Source organism: Colossoma macropomum, unplaced genomic scaffold (assembly GCF_904425465.1).
Source record: "Colossoma macropomum unplaced genomic scaffold, Colossoma_macropomum, whole genome shotgun sequence".
NCBI classification, from domain to species: Eukaryota; Metazoa; Chordata; class Actinopteri; order Characiformes; family Serrasalmidae; genus Colossoma; species Colossoma macropomum.
This window is the reverse complement of record NW_023494799.1, coordinates 7,950,591-7,968,641: the sequence shown is the minus strand read 5'-3', so window position 1 is coordinate 7,968,641 and position 18,051 is coordinate 7,950,591. Positions and strand designations below refer to the sequence as shown.

General features: G+C 39.2%; 1 protein-coding gene across 2 annotated transcripts in view; it reads right to left on the bottom strand.

Annotated features, from left to right (window-relative positions):
• The window catches only part of rabgap1l (RAB GTPase activating protein 1-like), a 139,331-nt gene that overhangs the window by 48,194 nt on the left and 73,086 nt on the right, over window positions 1-18,051 (bottom strand). For both annotated transcript variants that reach the window (XM_036586151.1, XM_036586153.1), the window contains exons 14-16: window positions 4,223-4,336; window positions 2,623-2,697; window positions 522-647 (exon numbers count right to left, since the gene is read on the bottom strand). In XM_036586151.1, coding sequence (XP_036442044.1) covers window positions 522-647; window positions 2,623-2,697; window positions 4,223-4,336 — 315 coding nt within the window. The remainder of the gene's footprint in view (window positions 1-521; window positions 648-2,622; window positions 2,698-4,222; window positions 4,337-18,051) is intronic.

Here is an 18,051-nt window from a genome sequence, read left to right as displayed (position 1 = left end):
GTGAAACGCGAGAATATATTATTATATTGCTCAGCCCTAGTTTAAAGTATTTCCAAATATTTTCTTTATTTAGATCGCTGCTGTCGGAAGAAAACCTTGTATCTCAAAAACAGTAACTTTACAGGAGAAGGAAAAAACATACTCTACTTTTAATGTAAGTCAGTGGAACCAAACTTTTTTCCCCAAGTCATTTTGGGCTGTTTCTTGTGGTCCATTCGTCATGAAATTTGTAAAGGGAAGCAGGCATTTTCAGATTATGTCAAAAACTGAAAAACGTCAAAAATGGAGATACAAGGTTTTCTTCTGACAGCAGCGATATATATAAATAATTCATATTTTCCTTTTTGGATATATGTATATATACACACACACACACACACACACACACACACACACACACACATATACAGTCATGCTCAGCCTTAAAAAAAATCTAATAACCCAAATGATAATTAAACATAAGCATTATCTTACTCAAGCAATAATACAGTTGGCAGTGATGGCCTTGATGTTGTGCTAACCTGTATCAGGCGCTCCAACTGGTAGAACTTGCAGTGCAGATCCTCAAAGTTGTTCTTGTAAAGGTCCCTGAGTCCGTACTCATACATGATCTTCACTAACACGCAGAAGGCCTGCTCCTCTGGCATCTACAAACACACAAGCTGTGCTCATCATTTCTCTACCACATTTTTCAAGTCAGCATGTTTAAGCTCTGGGGAGAAAACTCACAAATGCATCTGGTCCCCATGAACACACATAAATTTAGTAAGAGAATATGTTTTGTAATTTCTTTGCAGAAAACAGTAGTTCTTATAGAATCGGCTACTACACTGGCTTCAACATCAATACGCCAAGCAAACTTTAAATCATCAGAATTTTAATATTTTAATAATCAAACCTGTTAAATGTTTGTTAAGTAGATAAACATTTAACAGCTGAAATGTGAGTGTAGTTCACTCAGGTTCTGAGTGCTCCATTCGGTCTACAGAGGAAGTGCTCAGAAATCTATCAGCTACTGAGACGGGACGGAAGTTCTCAGAGGCGTTTAAAGATAAGAGCAGCTATGTGAGAGGTTAGATGGAGAGATGGAGACGACGAATGAGATAGAGGTGAGAGGACAGAGAGAGTGGAAGACACAATGTTATGATAGAGTGTGTCTGTGATAGAGGGTGAGAGAGAGGAAGACAGAGTAGAAAAGATGCAAGGTCAGAGAGAAAGAGGGGAAAAAGAAAGAGAGACAGACAGAGAGAGAGAGAGAGAGAGAGAGAGAGAGAGAGAGAGAGAGAGAGAGAAAGTCAGAGAACAGAAAAGATGCAAGGTCAGAGAGAAAGAGGGGAAAAAAGGAAAGAGAGACAGAGAGAGAGAGAAAGAGAGAGAGAACGAGAGAGCATAAGAGGGAAGAACAGAGAAAGTGGGAAAAACAAATGGAGAGAGAAAGAGAGAGAGAAAGGGAGAAAAGAGAAAAGTGAAAGACAGAGAGAGAGTATAAGAAGAAAGAACAGAGCAAGTGGGAAAAACAAATTGAGAGAAAGAGAAAAGAGAGAGAGAGACAGAGGGAGAGAAAGAGGGAGAAGAGAGTCAGAGAGAGAGAAAAGGAGAGAAAAGAGAGAGCAGGAGAGACAGAGGGAGAGACAGAGAGACAGAGACAGAGAAATAGAGAAAGAGCAAGAGAGAGGTGTTATATAAGGACTTGTGCATGAGAGGGAGAGAACTGAGAAACTGAGAAGAGGTTCTTCGAGAGACTCAAGGAAAGAGTGAGAGAGTAAAAGAGTGAAAGAGAGAGATGTATCATATTGTATGTGAGTGAGTATCATAATGTGGTGAGTGAGTATTTTTGCCACAGGCCCAGTGGAAAACATCTGTCTGTGTTCTGTCAGCTGCAGAGCTGTAGACTCTGTGTGTGTGTGTGTGTGTGTGTGTGTGTGTGTGTATGTGTGTGTGTGTGTGTGTGTATGGGGTGGGGGAGAGGGGGGCTAAGGTGGGTATTAAATCACAGAGACAGCGTGTGTGTCCAGGACTGAATGGGCTCCTGCAGGTAGACAGTCCAAGTCATTAATATTCCTGACGCCTCCTGGGCTTCCTGGGCAAGGCCGAGTGCTAACAGAGCTATACTGCATAAAGAAGCCTCCACTAATGCCCACTTCCACTGTAAGACACAGGCTAAGCTTCTCTCAGAGGTGAAATGCTCATAACACCTCAAATGTTTGACATTATAATTCAAATTCATTCAGGAAAGCTTGCTTAGGTCTTTAAGTAACAGTGTCAATAGTGTCAATATATACAGTGCATTATCTCCTCTGCTAGTCCTCAAAACCTCTCTTCCTCAAAACGTCTCTCCCCCCAGCCCATCCAAACCCTTTTCTCATGCTTTGCTTTGAAATATCCTTCTTTTAATTCCGTATTGCTTCATTTTATTCATACTTTTCTGTCGGTCACAATGCTCTCCTCCACTATCTCCTTATATAAACCCCTAATTATTATTAATTATCATTCACTAACTGCAAGAATCTAATCTGTATGCTATGTAGTTATGAGAGTGAGGAACTGAAGTGTATGCTCATGGATCCTTAAAGTTTAAAGGGTTCAAAATTAAAAAAAAAGAAAAGTAAAACGATTACTCACATGCAACAGTAATACAGCAGCCAGGAACGACTGGCCTTGGCAATATCCAATCTCCTCATCATATACAGAATAAGCCTGCAGGACAAAAACAGTCTAATTAGTTAACCTGAAATCAATTTGAAATAAGCTTTTTGACAAACCACAGTTACGACACATTCTGATTATGCTAGTCACTTCAAATGAGTGCAGATATCTAAAATACGCTCCAGCATCCAAGCGTAACAAAGAGCCTCTGTGTGCAATTCAAGGCTCTTTTAATCTGGCAGTAGCAATCAGGTGATGGAGAGCTTCTAAGAACTCCTTACAAAGGAGATTTAAAATCAGCAAACAAAGCTTTCTGTCGCTCTGTTTCTCGCTTATTAAAGGAGCAATGCTACAGATGCGATATTTAAAAAGGTTCAATACTTAATTTACAAAAAACATCATCAATGCATAATTAAAAATATTCATCCAACATAGTATATCTAGTTAAAGAACATGATTCATACAGAAATAAAGATATAAAGCTAAACTAGTAAATGTTTAGCAAAAGGAATTGGAATTAATCCAAATAAATAAAATAAATTCCCAATAACGTATGTGCAGCCGGTGACTTAATATAACCAGGTGTAGATAACACTAAAGATATTTTACTTTAGTTTAGATATTTTACTTTACTTTTTAAAGTTATTATACTTAAAGGGTCCATATCATACATTACCTATGTCCATTTATGACATGTGTATAGGTTTATTTGCCAAAAGTAGTCATAATTAATTTTACAATGACCATTTTCCAACCTCTTTATCTCTTAGAATGAAACAGGTTGGTTTTGTTAATGTGCCTTTAAGACTGATATATGCAAGACTGCCTTGTATTGCACCTCTTTCAAAAAAAAAACAAAACAAAACAAGAATCAACAAAAAAAGAAAAAAAACACACTCTTTATAACTTCAGTGTAAATGGGTGGAGCTAAACTGCTGTGGGCTGTTTTTGCAACTTCAGCTTAGTTTTCATACATGCTTGTTTACTGGGGAGTGAACACTACGGTACTGTTTTTCTAAAAAAAACCCACATTTTGTTTTTATTAAAACATACAAGGAAATTCATACTGATGTAAAGTGAAACTGCCCACAACTGTGCTTATTTATTGTTAATGATCGGTACTGCCCTTTAGCTATCACACTACATACCACCACTTCCCTTCACACTCCACCAAACAAAGAAAACTATTTGTTGAAACATTTCCTCATATTCCTGAGGCTGTTTAAATGTACCACAGATACATCCCTAGATATATTTTTGGCTCCACTTTTGACACAAGACCCATATTTTCTCTTAGGCACAGTTTTTCTGTACTTTTTCGCCATTAAGACTGGGGAATAAAGGAAACCAAAGTGAAGAAACCAGAGGTTGAGGACTGGTGATGTGATTCTGGGTGATGGGAGGGGTCCAGCAGGGATGGGAGATATGACAATATGTTATTATGACTGTAATAATATGTTTTTCTGCGTATATCATAGATACGGTCACTACTGAAACATTAAACAACGGCAGGTATTATTACAATAAAACAGAGGCCAACTTGAGTCAACAAGCTAAGGGAAACAGTACTGCTCACCTTGCAGATCTTGTAAAGGGAGTCTTGACCATCACCGTCCGAATCCTTAAAGTAGTCATGAGCAGGGAAGGTGCGATGGATATCTCTGGTGATGACGCTCTCCTGAGCCGAGTCCTGCAAGCCACAAAATAGAAAAGGAACAATAATTTAGTTGCCTTAATGACTAATTTTTCTTTATAGTGACTGACAGAAAACAGGGGTCAGGATGTTTACCATGCAATTACGGCTGCTTTATTAATGACCAAAATGACCAGAGAACCTTTACATTTCATCTGAGGTTTTATATCTAACAGTGGTAATGGTAAAGTAGTGGCAAATCCAAAAAATAGAAGTTTTCTTTGGGGACTACATTTTAGGCCAAAGCCTTGTCTGAAAACTATCGTAAAGCACTGTCTCAAGCATCAAGCAGCGGTTTCATAAACATTTCATTACCATGTAATAGCTTTCTGTGAGGTAGAACACAGACATCTGGTTTCTACCACCACAATTTTTTTTTTACTTTGTAAGTTTCTCCACAATGCTACATTTCACATCAGAACGACTGAATTATGCAGAAATTTTCAAAATCGGTGGAATTCCCCAATGTGTGTCATTTGCTGAGTGCTTCAGATAGTCTTAAAAGCTGAAAATACATTTAAAAAAAATAAATAAGCTTCCTATCTGACAGGTTGTCTGGTTAACTTTTGCAGTAATGTGTGAGGCTCCATTTGGTATAATTTTAGGAGAACATTCCAGACAAAAAAAGCTAAGTCAAGATTGTAAGATATTACTTTAGCATCATTTAGGAAATATGTGCTCATTAACTTTATTAATGGGAACTTAAATATAATTTGATCGTAAAATATCAATGTTCACTCAATACTCCTACACGCAATACAGAAAAATGTGAAGAGAACTTCAGATTGAAAGTCAATTCTCCTGTTTTACAGGCAAAGACAACACCAAAAAAAAAAGAATGCTTACGCAAATTGATTCCATCTCACAACCCATTTAATGCACCTACATTTTGCTAAACCACGTTTCCTCCATGCAGCAGTTTGTTGTCCTGGAGCTGACAGCTGAATGGGGTGGGGTGAAATGTCTTTTGTCAATAAAGCGAAAGAGAGGAAGAGGAAGAAAAAAAGACCTTGAGGAAGAGAATAAACCTTTCTGGAGTGTTTACTCAGACTGATGGAGAGAGAAACATGGTGGAACATTTCCTTTCACTCTGCTGTGTGTTACACAGATCAGCGATGGAGAAGAAAGAGCACAGTTTTACTGGCCCTGCTACACATCACTTTCTCTGCTTATACATCTTGCCCTCAAAAATCACTGCAGGCCTGTCAGTAAAGCTGTCTGTACAATATTAATAACATTAATTCTTAATAGAGAGTTAATATGTGGTCTAGGTATTTATTTTATATTCTACAAAGACAGACTGGGGTCTTTAACGCAGTGAGGGAGGCTGCTAAAAGCAATTCAGCATGTAATATGAAAGTTACATGGAATTATAGCTGTCATTATTAATATTAGTAATCAAGCAATCTACCAATTATTTTGACAATTAATCATGTAAAATGTTTTTAAAAAGGTCATAGTAAATAATAATGGACTTAGGTAAACAATTACAAACCATGAATAGTCTAAAAGTTTTTTCAGTAGAAAAAGGGGGCCTTTAAAAAGACATAATAAAACATTATATGCCAAAATCTACCAGGCTCTGTTTCATCGGATGAGAATTTAAAATGTTCATTATGCAAATTGCCATATAATCACTAAAGATACATTAAGAAGATATATATTAATTAGTGATTTAAAAAAAAATCAAGTAGTCGACTTTAATCAAGTAATCATTACAGCCATACTTAGAACCAAAATTTCAGCCTTGCCTTGACTCTCATGCTACATGATCAGTTGAGGTTCTATAAGTAAGCTATTTGGTTGCTGGCATAATCAGTGCCTAAAAGAACCTTCAGAACCTCCATGCAGCCTTCACAACGAACATTCAACCTTCAGAGCCAACATTCAACCTTCAGAACCAACATTCAACCTTCAGAACCAATGCACAGTTCTTATCCAGAGCAACTTACAATTCAATAATGTTACATCGGTAGGCAAGTGTTAGGAGTCTTGCCCATGGACTGTTTTTGGTATAGCACGGCGCTGTTACTAGGCAGGGATTCAAATCCATGTCTGACGCTTGGAGGGCAGCAGTGTTATGTACTACACCACTGGTTCCCAACCCTGGTCCTGGAGTACCCCCTGCCCTGCACGTTTCAGTCTTTTCCATGCTCCCAACACATCTGATCCAAATAAGCAGCTAATTACCTTCCTGAGTTGAATTGGGTGTTTTCAAGCAGGAAAACAAAAAAATGTCCATGGTACTGGGAGTACTCCAGCACTAGGGCACCTGTGGACTACGCTATACCAATGACTGCCACCACTCTGCATCACTGACTACATCACATTAGAAGATTATTATGAGGGCTGGCTCTACCTAATAAGCGGCATAAGCAGCTGCTCAGGGCCGCCAGGGGGCATCCTAACAACTTTTGGGTTATTACTGTACCATTATGCTCTCTAAGATGCTTGCTTCTAAGATGCACATGGAGCCAAAAAAGAGAAGATGAGAAGAAAAAAGCTTACAGATAAAGGTATGTTTTGTTTTTTATGGTATTAAACTTATGACATTTGTTTTGGCTTATAGTTGAACAACAAGAAGTCATCCATCTGGGGTCTGTCTAACAAAGCAGGTTCAACTTAGACAGACTTCCTGAATAAGTTTCAGCTTCAAAGTCTAATAAACATAGTCACAATTAACAATTTTCTCTACTAATCCAGGTTTAGATACTCAGATATAATAAAAGCCTGACGTTTATCACGAACAGAGAATCAACAGAAACAAGGGTAGGAGTCGCTGTCAAAGAGGGGAAAAAAAAAAATCATACAAAGTAAAGCATTCATAACAGTAAAGAAGCAGGGTTAGATCGAGCTAACTTTAAGTTAGCTGGGTAAGGAGGACACACAGACCGAACCCTAGAAAGTTCTCTGTAATTTAAATTGTGATCTATTAGAATCCCAAACAAGCATCCAATTATCAGCAATTCACAAATTAGCCTGTTATAAATGTATAGAACTTATACAGCTTGTGGTAGTCTTTGTAGTAATTAGTAAGACACTAATTTTACAGCACATCAGCTACCAAGAGGAGGGGGATGCCAAAAAAAACCTGCCCCTAAAAGGCTAGATCGAGCCCTGATTATGAGCCTAATCATTTAGACTACACATAACTTGAGGGGTTTCCTCCAAGGACACAGGAAGGATCATATTAAAGCCTGTGAAAGGATATATGTGCTCGAGAATTACTTGTGTTTATCTATGTACACCCAAACACACATAATAAACAATTCCTTGTTGGCTCAAGGACGCAGTCACTAGCATAAGGAACCTGAGTAGAGGAAAGAAAATGTTTCAGGTAAAGCTCATAAGTCCAGTCTTAACTTCAGTGGATCAGTGGGAAAAGTTAATCCCTTATTTGAAACATATTTTTGCATCAGTTAGGGAATAAATGTCAGACTATGTCTCGTCCCCATTGCAGACTTGAATAAACGGATTAACGTGCAGCACATTTGAGCGCTCCTGACCGTCTCTTACAAAGTTGTCATTGCTGTAAGTAAGAAATTCCAAAACATGTTCAGCACACCTCAAATTTGAACTTTTTTTTTTTTTAAACGTTATTTTTCTGCAAAGTCAGCAATTCAATGCATTCAATGCATGCACTCTGAATACATTAGCAGATTTAAAATGTCTCCACAGGCGTGCATTTTTTATATGGGACTAACACGCAGACCACGATGAGCAGGCCTTTTTCAGGAGGCAAAAACACATCGAAATGCAATTGTGTCATTGTACAAGCAGCCAATCGTGAAACGAGTCAAAAGGAGACAGCATTTGAAGAGCATGATGATGAACATAAATAGACTTTCTGAAGCCTGGCGGTTCTGGGTGCTTGGGACCAGTTCAAGTGTGCTCCTTGAGAGAGTCTAATCTGCACCAAAATGCTTCCTGGAGGAGGGCTGGCCAGAACGAGCTCTGGAAGGCACAGACTGTAGAGCTACAGATAAAGGGCCTCAGCTCTGACAGATGAGCTCCACGCACACACATACACCCGCGCTGAGCGTGACAGATACACGGCTGCCACAAGCCATTTGTTACTTAGCATAAGACTGAGCTGGAACCAAAGCCTTGGAATGAATGACATTCAACTGCATGTAATTGAGTCAAAAGTGAAATGAGTGTAATAGGCATCTATCCACACAACCTTCTATTCCAAACCAGGGAACATGCACATTCAACCTGACTCTCCTGAAAGGTATTATGACAGGACTGCGGAGAGACAGAGACAAATGGAAGGCAGGTCCTGTGCTAAGATAAGATTTCAAAAAACACATTCAGTGGTCAGTATCTGCTTTTTCAATATGCCTCTACAACTGCAGATGCCTCAATGAGAGCGTTCCTGATCTGCATGTGTTTATATACATAGCATCAATCATTGGCATTCATCAGCAGTAAGTGGTCACTGAGGGACTCTTCATTTTCTTAGTTACCATGAGGGCCACCCACTCTTAGTCAGAGCTCATCTCCATAGATACTGGCGTGGTGGATTGTTACCTTTGCTGCGCACCAACATGGGAAAAACAGTTACTTCTGGTTATTTATGTAAGTATATGTTTAATCTTTTGCAATACTTTGATCCTCCCTCACAATCAATTGTGAATATTCAAAAAAAAACCAAAAAAAAACATTAAAGCTGTGCAAGTAGAAGCACTCTGTTGCGTCCATACTTGGTGTCCAACATGCAGCCTCCAGAACCAACACACAGCTTTACAACAGACATGCAGCCTCCACAAGCGGCATACAGCCTAAATAACTGACATTCAGCTATCAGAAGCCAAATGAAGCCTCCAGAACCAACATGCAGCCTCCAGAACCAACATACAGCTTTCACAACAAATGTGCAGTCTTCACATCAAGCACGCAGCCTCCAAAACCAGCATGCAGCCTTAAGAACCAATGTGCAGCCTCCAGAACCAACGTGCAGCCTCCAGAACCAGAGCACAGCCTTACGAACCAACTCTGCAGCCTTGAGAATAAACATGCATTCTCTAGAACCACTGTGCTGCCTTCAGAACATATATGCAGCTTCCAGAAGCAAAGCACATCCTTTAGAACCCACTCTGCAGCTTTCATAACCAACATGCTGTTTCCAGAACTAAAATGCAGCTTTTAGAACCGACATGCAGCCTTCATAAACAACATGCAGCCTTTGAAACAATATGAAGCCTTCAGAATGGCCCATGGACGGAAAGTAAGCTACTTGCCAAACGACAATCACTCAGTAAGAACTATGGAAGAAATATGAGCAAAATCAACTATTTGGAGTAACTGTCAATGACTAGTTCGCACTAGAAAAAACTAAAATAATGATCAAAGTTATAAAGAATAGCCTTGAAACAAATGATACTATAATAACCATCAACTACCAGAGGGCAGGACCAACAAGACTTCCACTGAAAAAAAACAGCTGAACAAGTGGATTACACAAACAGAGAAGGAGAAATTAAACATCTAAGGGTTAGTGATTTGGTGAAGGTATATGTTCATTTGAAGACATTTTTACAACACACAACATTCTGCTTTCCTGAGGTTTGATTAGTTATCTATGACATGCTTAGGAAAGTGCATTGTCATGTTGCCCACCCTATGTACATCTATGCACTTGCATACATGTCTTGGTATGTTAAAAATCTATCATCTTACTTCTGATGCAGAAGAAAAAAAGTTGCTCATATGAAGAATCCAATCAGAAGAAGGAAAAAAACAAAACAAGTGTGATGCAACTGTCTTCAAGAAGACATTTTTAGGACTGCAGTTTCTATATAACCTCAGGAGGCACAAATCTAGATAACTGAATGGTTCGGCTTTTACTCAGAACAACTCCCAATGTCATGAACTAGGTTTAAGAAGACGCTCAGGGAGGCAAAACTAGGAGTGCATTATTACAGTAAAGAGAATTAAGTTTGTTTACAGAGCAGAAGAAAAAAAAAAAATCAGACACAAAATATGGCACCACGAGCTAACAGCAGGAGGACTCTCTAAATCCAAATCTAAATGTGGACCTTAATATGCCTAAACGTGACATTTTACGATCTTAACAGAAACTGCAAAAAGGCCCCAAAATAAACAACTCTGGACAACTACACCTACTTTGATCCACAGTGCCGTTAACGATTAGCTACTTCAAGCAGAGAGGCGTCATTTAACACCAGACGCAGGCGGCCGAAATCTCTTTGACAGGGCGAGTTATAAACAGTTTGATTCAATTAACGGTGTGTGTCACTGCAAATCAAAAGCGTCATTAGTCAACGAACTCCAGAGAGGGAGGGACAGGCTTCTTTTCTCCGCTCACCTGTATCGCTTCATTTCCAGTCCTTGTGCTTCACTAATTACCCTTATCAAAGAGCAGCCGGCTGAACAGAGGAATCGGAGGGAATAATAGAGAAGTGAATGATTTATTGGTTAGCGATTCTTTTTCCATCTGAAAGACTTTCCTGAAAACAAAGAACTTACTGGGCGAGAAATGTACCCACATTTGGATAATAATAATTACAATGCATTATATTGTGTAAGACTTTCATTATAGTTCTCTGACTGTTTCATCATCTGCTGAATGACAGGTAATGTGTGTTGAATATTCATGTATAGGTCTTAATAAATGTCAGCGGCACAGCTCACAGCTGTTTCTGAATCAGCTCTGCAAAAGGTCTAACAGGCTTGAATTTACACTCAGCAAAATGCAACAAATGTGATGCGTTTCATCTTTTTCAGTGGTACAATGTTATACGTTACCCGAAAGTAGGGCTTCTATTATAGGTTCTACAATAATAAAATTTACCTTCTGAATGAATCAGCTTAGTGATTAATTAGCAATTTGAATGATCAACTTGGTCTATGCAGGTCATTACAAGGCCATGTTCAGCAATTTGATCATTCTCCACAAGGGGGAGCTACTAGCATTCAAGCCGATTTTAACTTAAGAGCTCGAAAGAGTGTTTGTAGTTTATCAGGTAGAAGTAACGATAAGCAAGTTCAAAATATAAGTCTTTTTTAATCTTTGTTTAGCGCTGTATTTTTATGGGTAATTTGGCTGATTTACTCAACAGAGCCAAATGTATGTTCTAATCTTGTAAAGTACCAGTGACTTGGCAAGTTATTTTGGTGTTTGATATCAATTTGTATCGATTTATAGAGACATTTCATTGCATATATGAATGAGCTAAAGCAGCTAGCTAGCAAGTTACCTCTGTTTCCACTTTCCAGCTAGTCTTGTCTCACAGCTAATGTTTCACTGCCCAACCAAGCGAGTGAGGACATGCTCAGCTTCCTTGCTCTGATTCAGCGGTCAACACCAGAGCTGAATAAATGAACGTTTGCTATGCCTTTTTGTGTAAATATGGGTTATCTTTTAATATCAACTGCTTCAGTTTTTCAAAGAAATGGAGAGACTTGCACAACTGTAGCTGCCTGCAGTTTTTAAGTGAGAAGGGTCTGGATGCAGACATGCACTCTTAGCCTGACACGCACCGCCAGCCTATTAATGACGGCAGCGCACGCTCTGCCACGGCAGTGTTTTTGTCAGTTTTATGAAGAAAACAGCGAACCACGTACTGGTGGGCAACAAGAGTTACACTGAATATATCACTGCTGTCTCCATTTTTGTCGTTTTTCAGCTTTTGACATAATTTGAAAATGCCTATTGCCCTTTACATTGTGTGTAAATTTAATGATGAATGGACCAAAAGAAACGGCCCAAAATGACTTAGAAAAAAGTCTGGTTCCACTGACTTAAGAGTAAAGCAGATTTTTTTCTTTTCCTGTAAAGTTATCATTTTGGAGATACAAGGTTTTCATCCAACAACAGTGATATATGAACGTTGTCATACTGATAACAAGACAATTAAATATGGAAACTTTTAAAATAAAACCTTCCACGACAAATGACTGAATGACGGGTTTATTCGCAGAAAAAATAAACAGGCTACTGCTGAAACTCCTGAAAGCCATGCTGAGGACGATTAGAGCTGTTAGGAATAAAACCTGAGGGTTTTGCTTCCTAACGGGAATTGGCTTGATGGTTGCCAAATGTATCTGGAATCAGTCCCAAAACACCTGATTAAATGATTTGAATCCTTTGCACTGTGATATCAACCCTTCAGGAAAACACAGAACACCATTAGCGACTACTGAAAATCACCAGAAACCAACAGACACTTTGAATACTTTCTGCGACTTTTTTCAACAGGGAGGTACATTAAATGGATTCTCTCGCCGTGTTATGGACGAAAAATGGATTAAGTGATGATATCGCTAAGCAGAAGCAGCCAAAAGTTAATGTGCCGTTGGGCTGCTTCTGCCATTGTGGCAGAGAGTGCATGTGCACGTGACGTCACTGGAGCTGAGAGTGCATCTGTCTGAGAGCGCATGTCTGCAGCCAGACTCTATTGTTTTAAGTGGGCAGCCTATATCTACAAAGGCATGACATGGAGATTTTTAGTAGGCTTTTAGTAACGATGTTAACTGTTAGGAAATGATGTTAAACATTGTTTGTTGTTGTACACATCCCTGTTTATTTCTCAGAATCCTTATTTTAAATTGTAAAATATTTGTATTTGTAAAATATTTGGTCTCAACCAGTGTTTATTCTAGCATCTTACTTACCTGCCTTATTACCCCACTTATCCACTTATCTTGACTGTCACCTCACTGATCCCTTTCTTTGCCACTATACACCCTTTAACTGTATAACCTATACTTTGCACAATGTAAAGGTTACAGGTATGACTGTGTGTGTGTGTGTGTATGAGTGAGTGATGGTAGGAATGCATGTTTTATTTTATCTTTTTTTTTTGTATTTTATCTTATTGTATTTTATTTTATTTCATATTTATTTTATTTTATTCACTACATGTAAATGTTTGATACTGTGCACTGCGAGCTCCTGTAACCAAAAACAAATTCCTTGTATGTGTAAGCATACCTGGCCAATAAAGCTTGATTCTGATTCTGATTTTTAGCTTAAAACAGTGATCAATAAACCCCTAAATCAATAAAGCCCTAATCAAAAGTCAAAAGAAGAGCCCAAAGAGGAAAGGGCTGCCATGCATGTGCAGACATATGCTTTAAAAAATGCAAGATTATGTTAACAGCAGCAACAAAAACAGCAGCAAAACTCCATTTACGTGCTTAATCTTCCATGTAGCTCCTTTAACGGAAGGGTCACCAGAGGACCTTCACTGATGGAGCGTGAGGAGGAGAAGGCAGAAAAATGGGCAAAGAGGAAGCGAAGGCAGCTAAAAGTGGAAGTGAGGGAAGGGGGGGGAAGCAGGGAGCAGAATAAAGTCTGCTGTCTTCAGTCAGATTCCGCAGTGAGGGACAAAGAACAGGCAGATGGCTGTGCATGTCTCACACTTCACCCATGGGCTTCTAACGCCACTCGGAAAATTAGAGACGGTTAGCGGTCTATAAAAAGACTACCTCGCTGCTGCGGCCTGCTGCTGAGGAACCGTGTCGGAGCGGCACAGCGGTGATGGACAAAACCCCCGGGTCAGTTCCGTTTCATCCCTGATTGAAACAGCGACACGATCGACCTCGAATAACACTGACCTCAGATCAGATTAAAAGAGAGCCCTTGACACAGGATCTTCTCAGAGAAAATCAATAGGCAGGGCAGAGAGTGGCTGTCAAGATGACCACTACAATGACCAGGTCAGAACAAACCATAGGACAGTCAGATAAAGCTTGTGAGGGGTTTTACTACTTAGCATTACTAAGAGGACTCAGATATCTTAAAAGGCCCATAGACTACTGCATTTTTGTGTTTTATTTTTTCCCCTCAAGCACACTTACAACGTTTGTGTCATTTCATACATCAAAAACAGTCATAATTAATTTTATCATGACCATTTTCCAACCTTTCTTTATCACTTAGAACAAAAAAAAGGCTGGTTTTGGTTACTGTACCTATAAGACTGATGTATGCTCTGTTGTGATTGGCTACCCTGTACTGTGCTTCATGTAAAAAGCAGTTCAGGTTGAAATGTTCTTTATAACTTCGGTGTGAATGGGTGGAGTTAAACTGCTCAGCTGTGGACTTTGCACCAGTGGACTTTTGGACCCCACTATATCTTAAAGATCCAGTAAAAAGCAGCCGCAAAAAAATGCAAAATGGCCATAAATTAACTATGAAGTGGTTATAAGTGATTTATAAAATGAATTATAAAATGGTTATTAATGAAAAAATAAAAGAAATTAAAATACTAGAAAAATGAAAGAGAAGGCCACTTTAATGAACCACAAATCTCTTAAAAACAGAGTAAAAGCAGCCCGTTAGATTCTAAGGCACCAAGAAATGTTGCCAAATGGCCATGAATGAATTATAACTTTATAATTATGAAATGAACTATAAAATGGTTATAAATGACTTACGACTATTTTTGATACCTACATCTTCAAGGAAAGAAAAACAAAAAAACAAAAGACACTGGCCTTTGATGATCTACAAATCTATAAAAATTGTGGATTTTTTTTATTTATTTGTTTTCCGTAAGTCAGAATATGTAATAACAGCTGGTCTCTTGTGTGTAGGGAAGCCCACCTGGGAAATGACCGTGCCATATTTATATAGTCTTGCATTTTCCGCAGAAATGCGGACGACATGAGGGAAAGTCATGCATTATTTCACACTGCGTACTGTATTGTACACTGTCAATGAATTACTGCTGACATTTTACTATGACTTGTCACAAGACATTCTGTTATTGGGCAGTACAGCGGACAGACATTTTTTAATTTCCCTAACAGTGTTTCCCTTCATCTTTACACAGGGATCCAGACAGTACAGACCTTTCTCATGAAGGTCATGATATAATAAGTGGCCGTGGTGACCTAGTTCTGCTCTTGCAGGGTTGGGAAAAGCCGCTCCATGAGAAGCATTAATCAAAACATGCGCAGCTACTTAGTCTCCATATATTTCCCCCCCATCACCACTTAATGGCACTATAAATAAACGCTCGCTGAATCAGCTGTGCTATTACGCAACTCATGGCCGTGTTAGGGGCTGCATTAGGCCCCAGCTTAATCTCGCTACATGAGTAGCAGGCAGATGTGCAGATGTGTCAGGAAGCAGCACTAACGTGCACGGCTCGCGTGCTGGAGTACTCATTGCTGGACCCCTGTTCCAGGCTCTGATGGCTGGTTGCTGAGGCTCCTGAGGGCTCCCCTACAAGTGAGCGTGTGCAGAGAGAGAGAGGAGGGCCCCTAATTGCAGCTCTAGGGGACGTCGTTCACAGACACAGCATTAGTCAGCACAGGAGAAAGGCAGGGGCAGGTGACCTATTTAGGGCGAGCGGGGAGGAAAAAGTGCTGATGAAGTGGAGCGGCAGCCCTGCGGATACACTCCTCCCTCTTCCCCCACTCTGGAGCGAGCTGACAGCAGAGAGGGGAGGGGAACACGGTGGGTATTGGTGGGGGGCAGTGTTTTGGGCTGCTCTTTTAGCCTCTGGTCTTTGGCTCAGGTAGGGACAGGAGACATTTTGCTGCTATAGTGTAAGATAAGGTCACAATAAAGCAGGGTCTACTCAGAGTGTGGAAGAAAAGCCATGTTCAGGCAAGCAGGTATTATTATACAAGCACAAAGAAAGGGTAACGCAAACAGAATGAGGGTCTTTAAATTAAAACTTGACCAATGTGAAAATTCTGTGACCGATACTGATTTTTTAAGAAGCAAAAAAAAAATTCTGATAACTGATAAAATTTAATATGGTCAAAAATTCAACAGATTCCAATAAGTTCTAGTTAGACAGTTCATTACGGGCTGCAATGTTTGTCAGATATCAACTGCGGAGAGTCAAATATTACACAGTTCTTATCGATCACATTTCTTAAACTCAAATAAACAACAGAAACTTTTACATCATATAACTAAGTGTTTTCCAGGATGCGCCTTTTGTGATTTTTCTAATTTTTGAATCAATTCTCTTCAAGGGTGGTTTGTGCTATCCTCATGATACAGGTTATGTTGGTATGCATTTTACGTTTTTGTTATTTATATTATGTTATTTTGTTCCAAGTTCTAAGTTTAGCCTGTATTGCTATACCAGAATTAAGTGGTGACTGTCACATAAGCATAATACTAGATTTTGAGAAACTATTTCTTTTCCAATATAATAGCAATACTGAAACCTTGAATATCGGCTGATAACCATACAGCTTCGATAGAAGTTATTCACTTTTAAACAGAGAAATATAAAAAAAAATTGTAAACCAAGCAAAGAAGCTGCTGGTGTTCTCAGAACAATGCACTGACAACCCCAGAGTCCAGATCTCAGCATCATTGAATGTGTTTGGGATTTCTTGGATTGTGAGAAGCAGAAAAAGCAATTTGTAAGGCTTAAATTTAGAGTTATGGAAAAATATCCTTGCATATTTCTTTGAAAAACTGATAGCAAGTCTCCAGAAAAAAATGGAAAGAGAAAAGTACGGAAGCAAAACAGACAAAGGGTGGACACATGAAATTATATTGAGTTGTTCAGGCTTCTGCATAATTTTCTGTTAAATGTAAGTCTTCTTTTTTTTTTTAACTGATGCTGAAAATTAACATCCTCAACGACTGTTTTGGCTGGAAATAAAATAAATAAAAAGGTAATATCTGACTTTTGGATAGTACTGTGCTCAGCTCAACATGAGATGCCACATTCTGAGTGCGTGATATTTCAGGTTTAGATTTATTACAGAACTGGATTACATGTTCTCTTTTCTCCCCCCAATATTGGAGCCAGCATTTTCTGCTGATATCAGCCCGATTCTGATACCTGTTTCTGGACTGGTGCCATCTGTACATGACACCATTAAATCCTCAGAAATGGTGTCTATTCGTTAGAATATAAAACAAGCCACTAGACAAGCATCTGTGCTTTATCAGCAGAAATTCTGTTGATAGTCAGGTGATATATTGCTCAGGCTCTACTTTAAATCTAGCTTGAGACAAAAGCAGTTTGAGTGTGTGAATGACAGGATGATATTGGCAGTAGTCAGTCATCTACTTCAACTCCATATCTGAGCACCAGGTGAGGGAGGTAGAGAGCAGACACAATTCGCTCAATTCAGAATATGAAAATATGGTGATGGGCCATTCTCCATTCTGAGCACCCAGACATGAAAACCAACGAATTACAAATATCTTCAATAAGGGGGAAAACGTAAAAACTGTATCACTTTGAATGTCGTTGGTTTGACCGCAGTGTTGGGCTAATCTGGCTATTTTTGTAAGCTGGATTTTCAACTGCAATAAAACGCCGAAGCAGAAACTCTCTGTCACACTATGGGGTTGATCACACAGTGGTGTGTGATTGAGTGTTTACTGGGCTGGCTGTGTTCTTTTTTTTCTCTCTTTTATTCTGCTCTCTCTGCCTTTTTTTTTGGCCATCTCTTCCTCTTGCCTCTCTCTCTCATGCTCTCTTTCTCCTGCCACTACGCATGAAAATGAAACGTTACTCTGAGTGCTGCCTCATAAATGCCAGGTTACTGACAAATAGTATTCATAAATAAACTGAGCAACACATGCTGCGCACGGTAATTCAGCCCCAAACACCCGGAACGCCTGCCACAGCAAAACAGAGCACAAGTGAAGTGGGGAAAGAGGGAGATTGGAAAAAAGGAGAAAAAGATGAAAAAGATGCACTCTTATCTTTAAGCATTTCACGGGCATAATCGCTGAAGCAAACTGGCTGCCG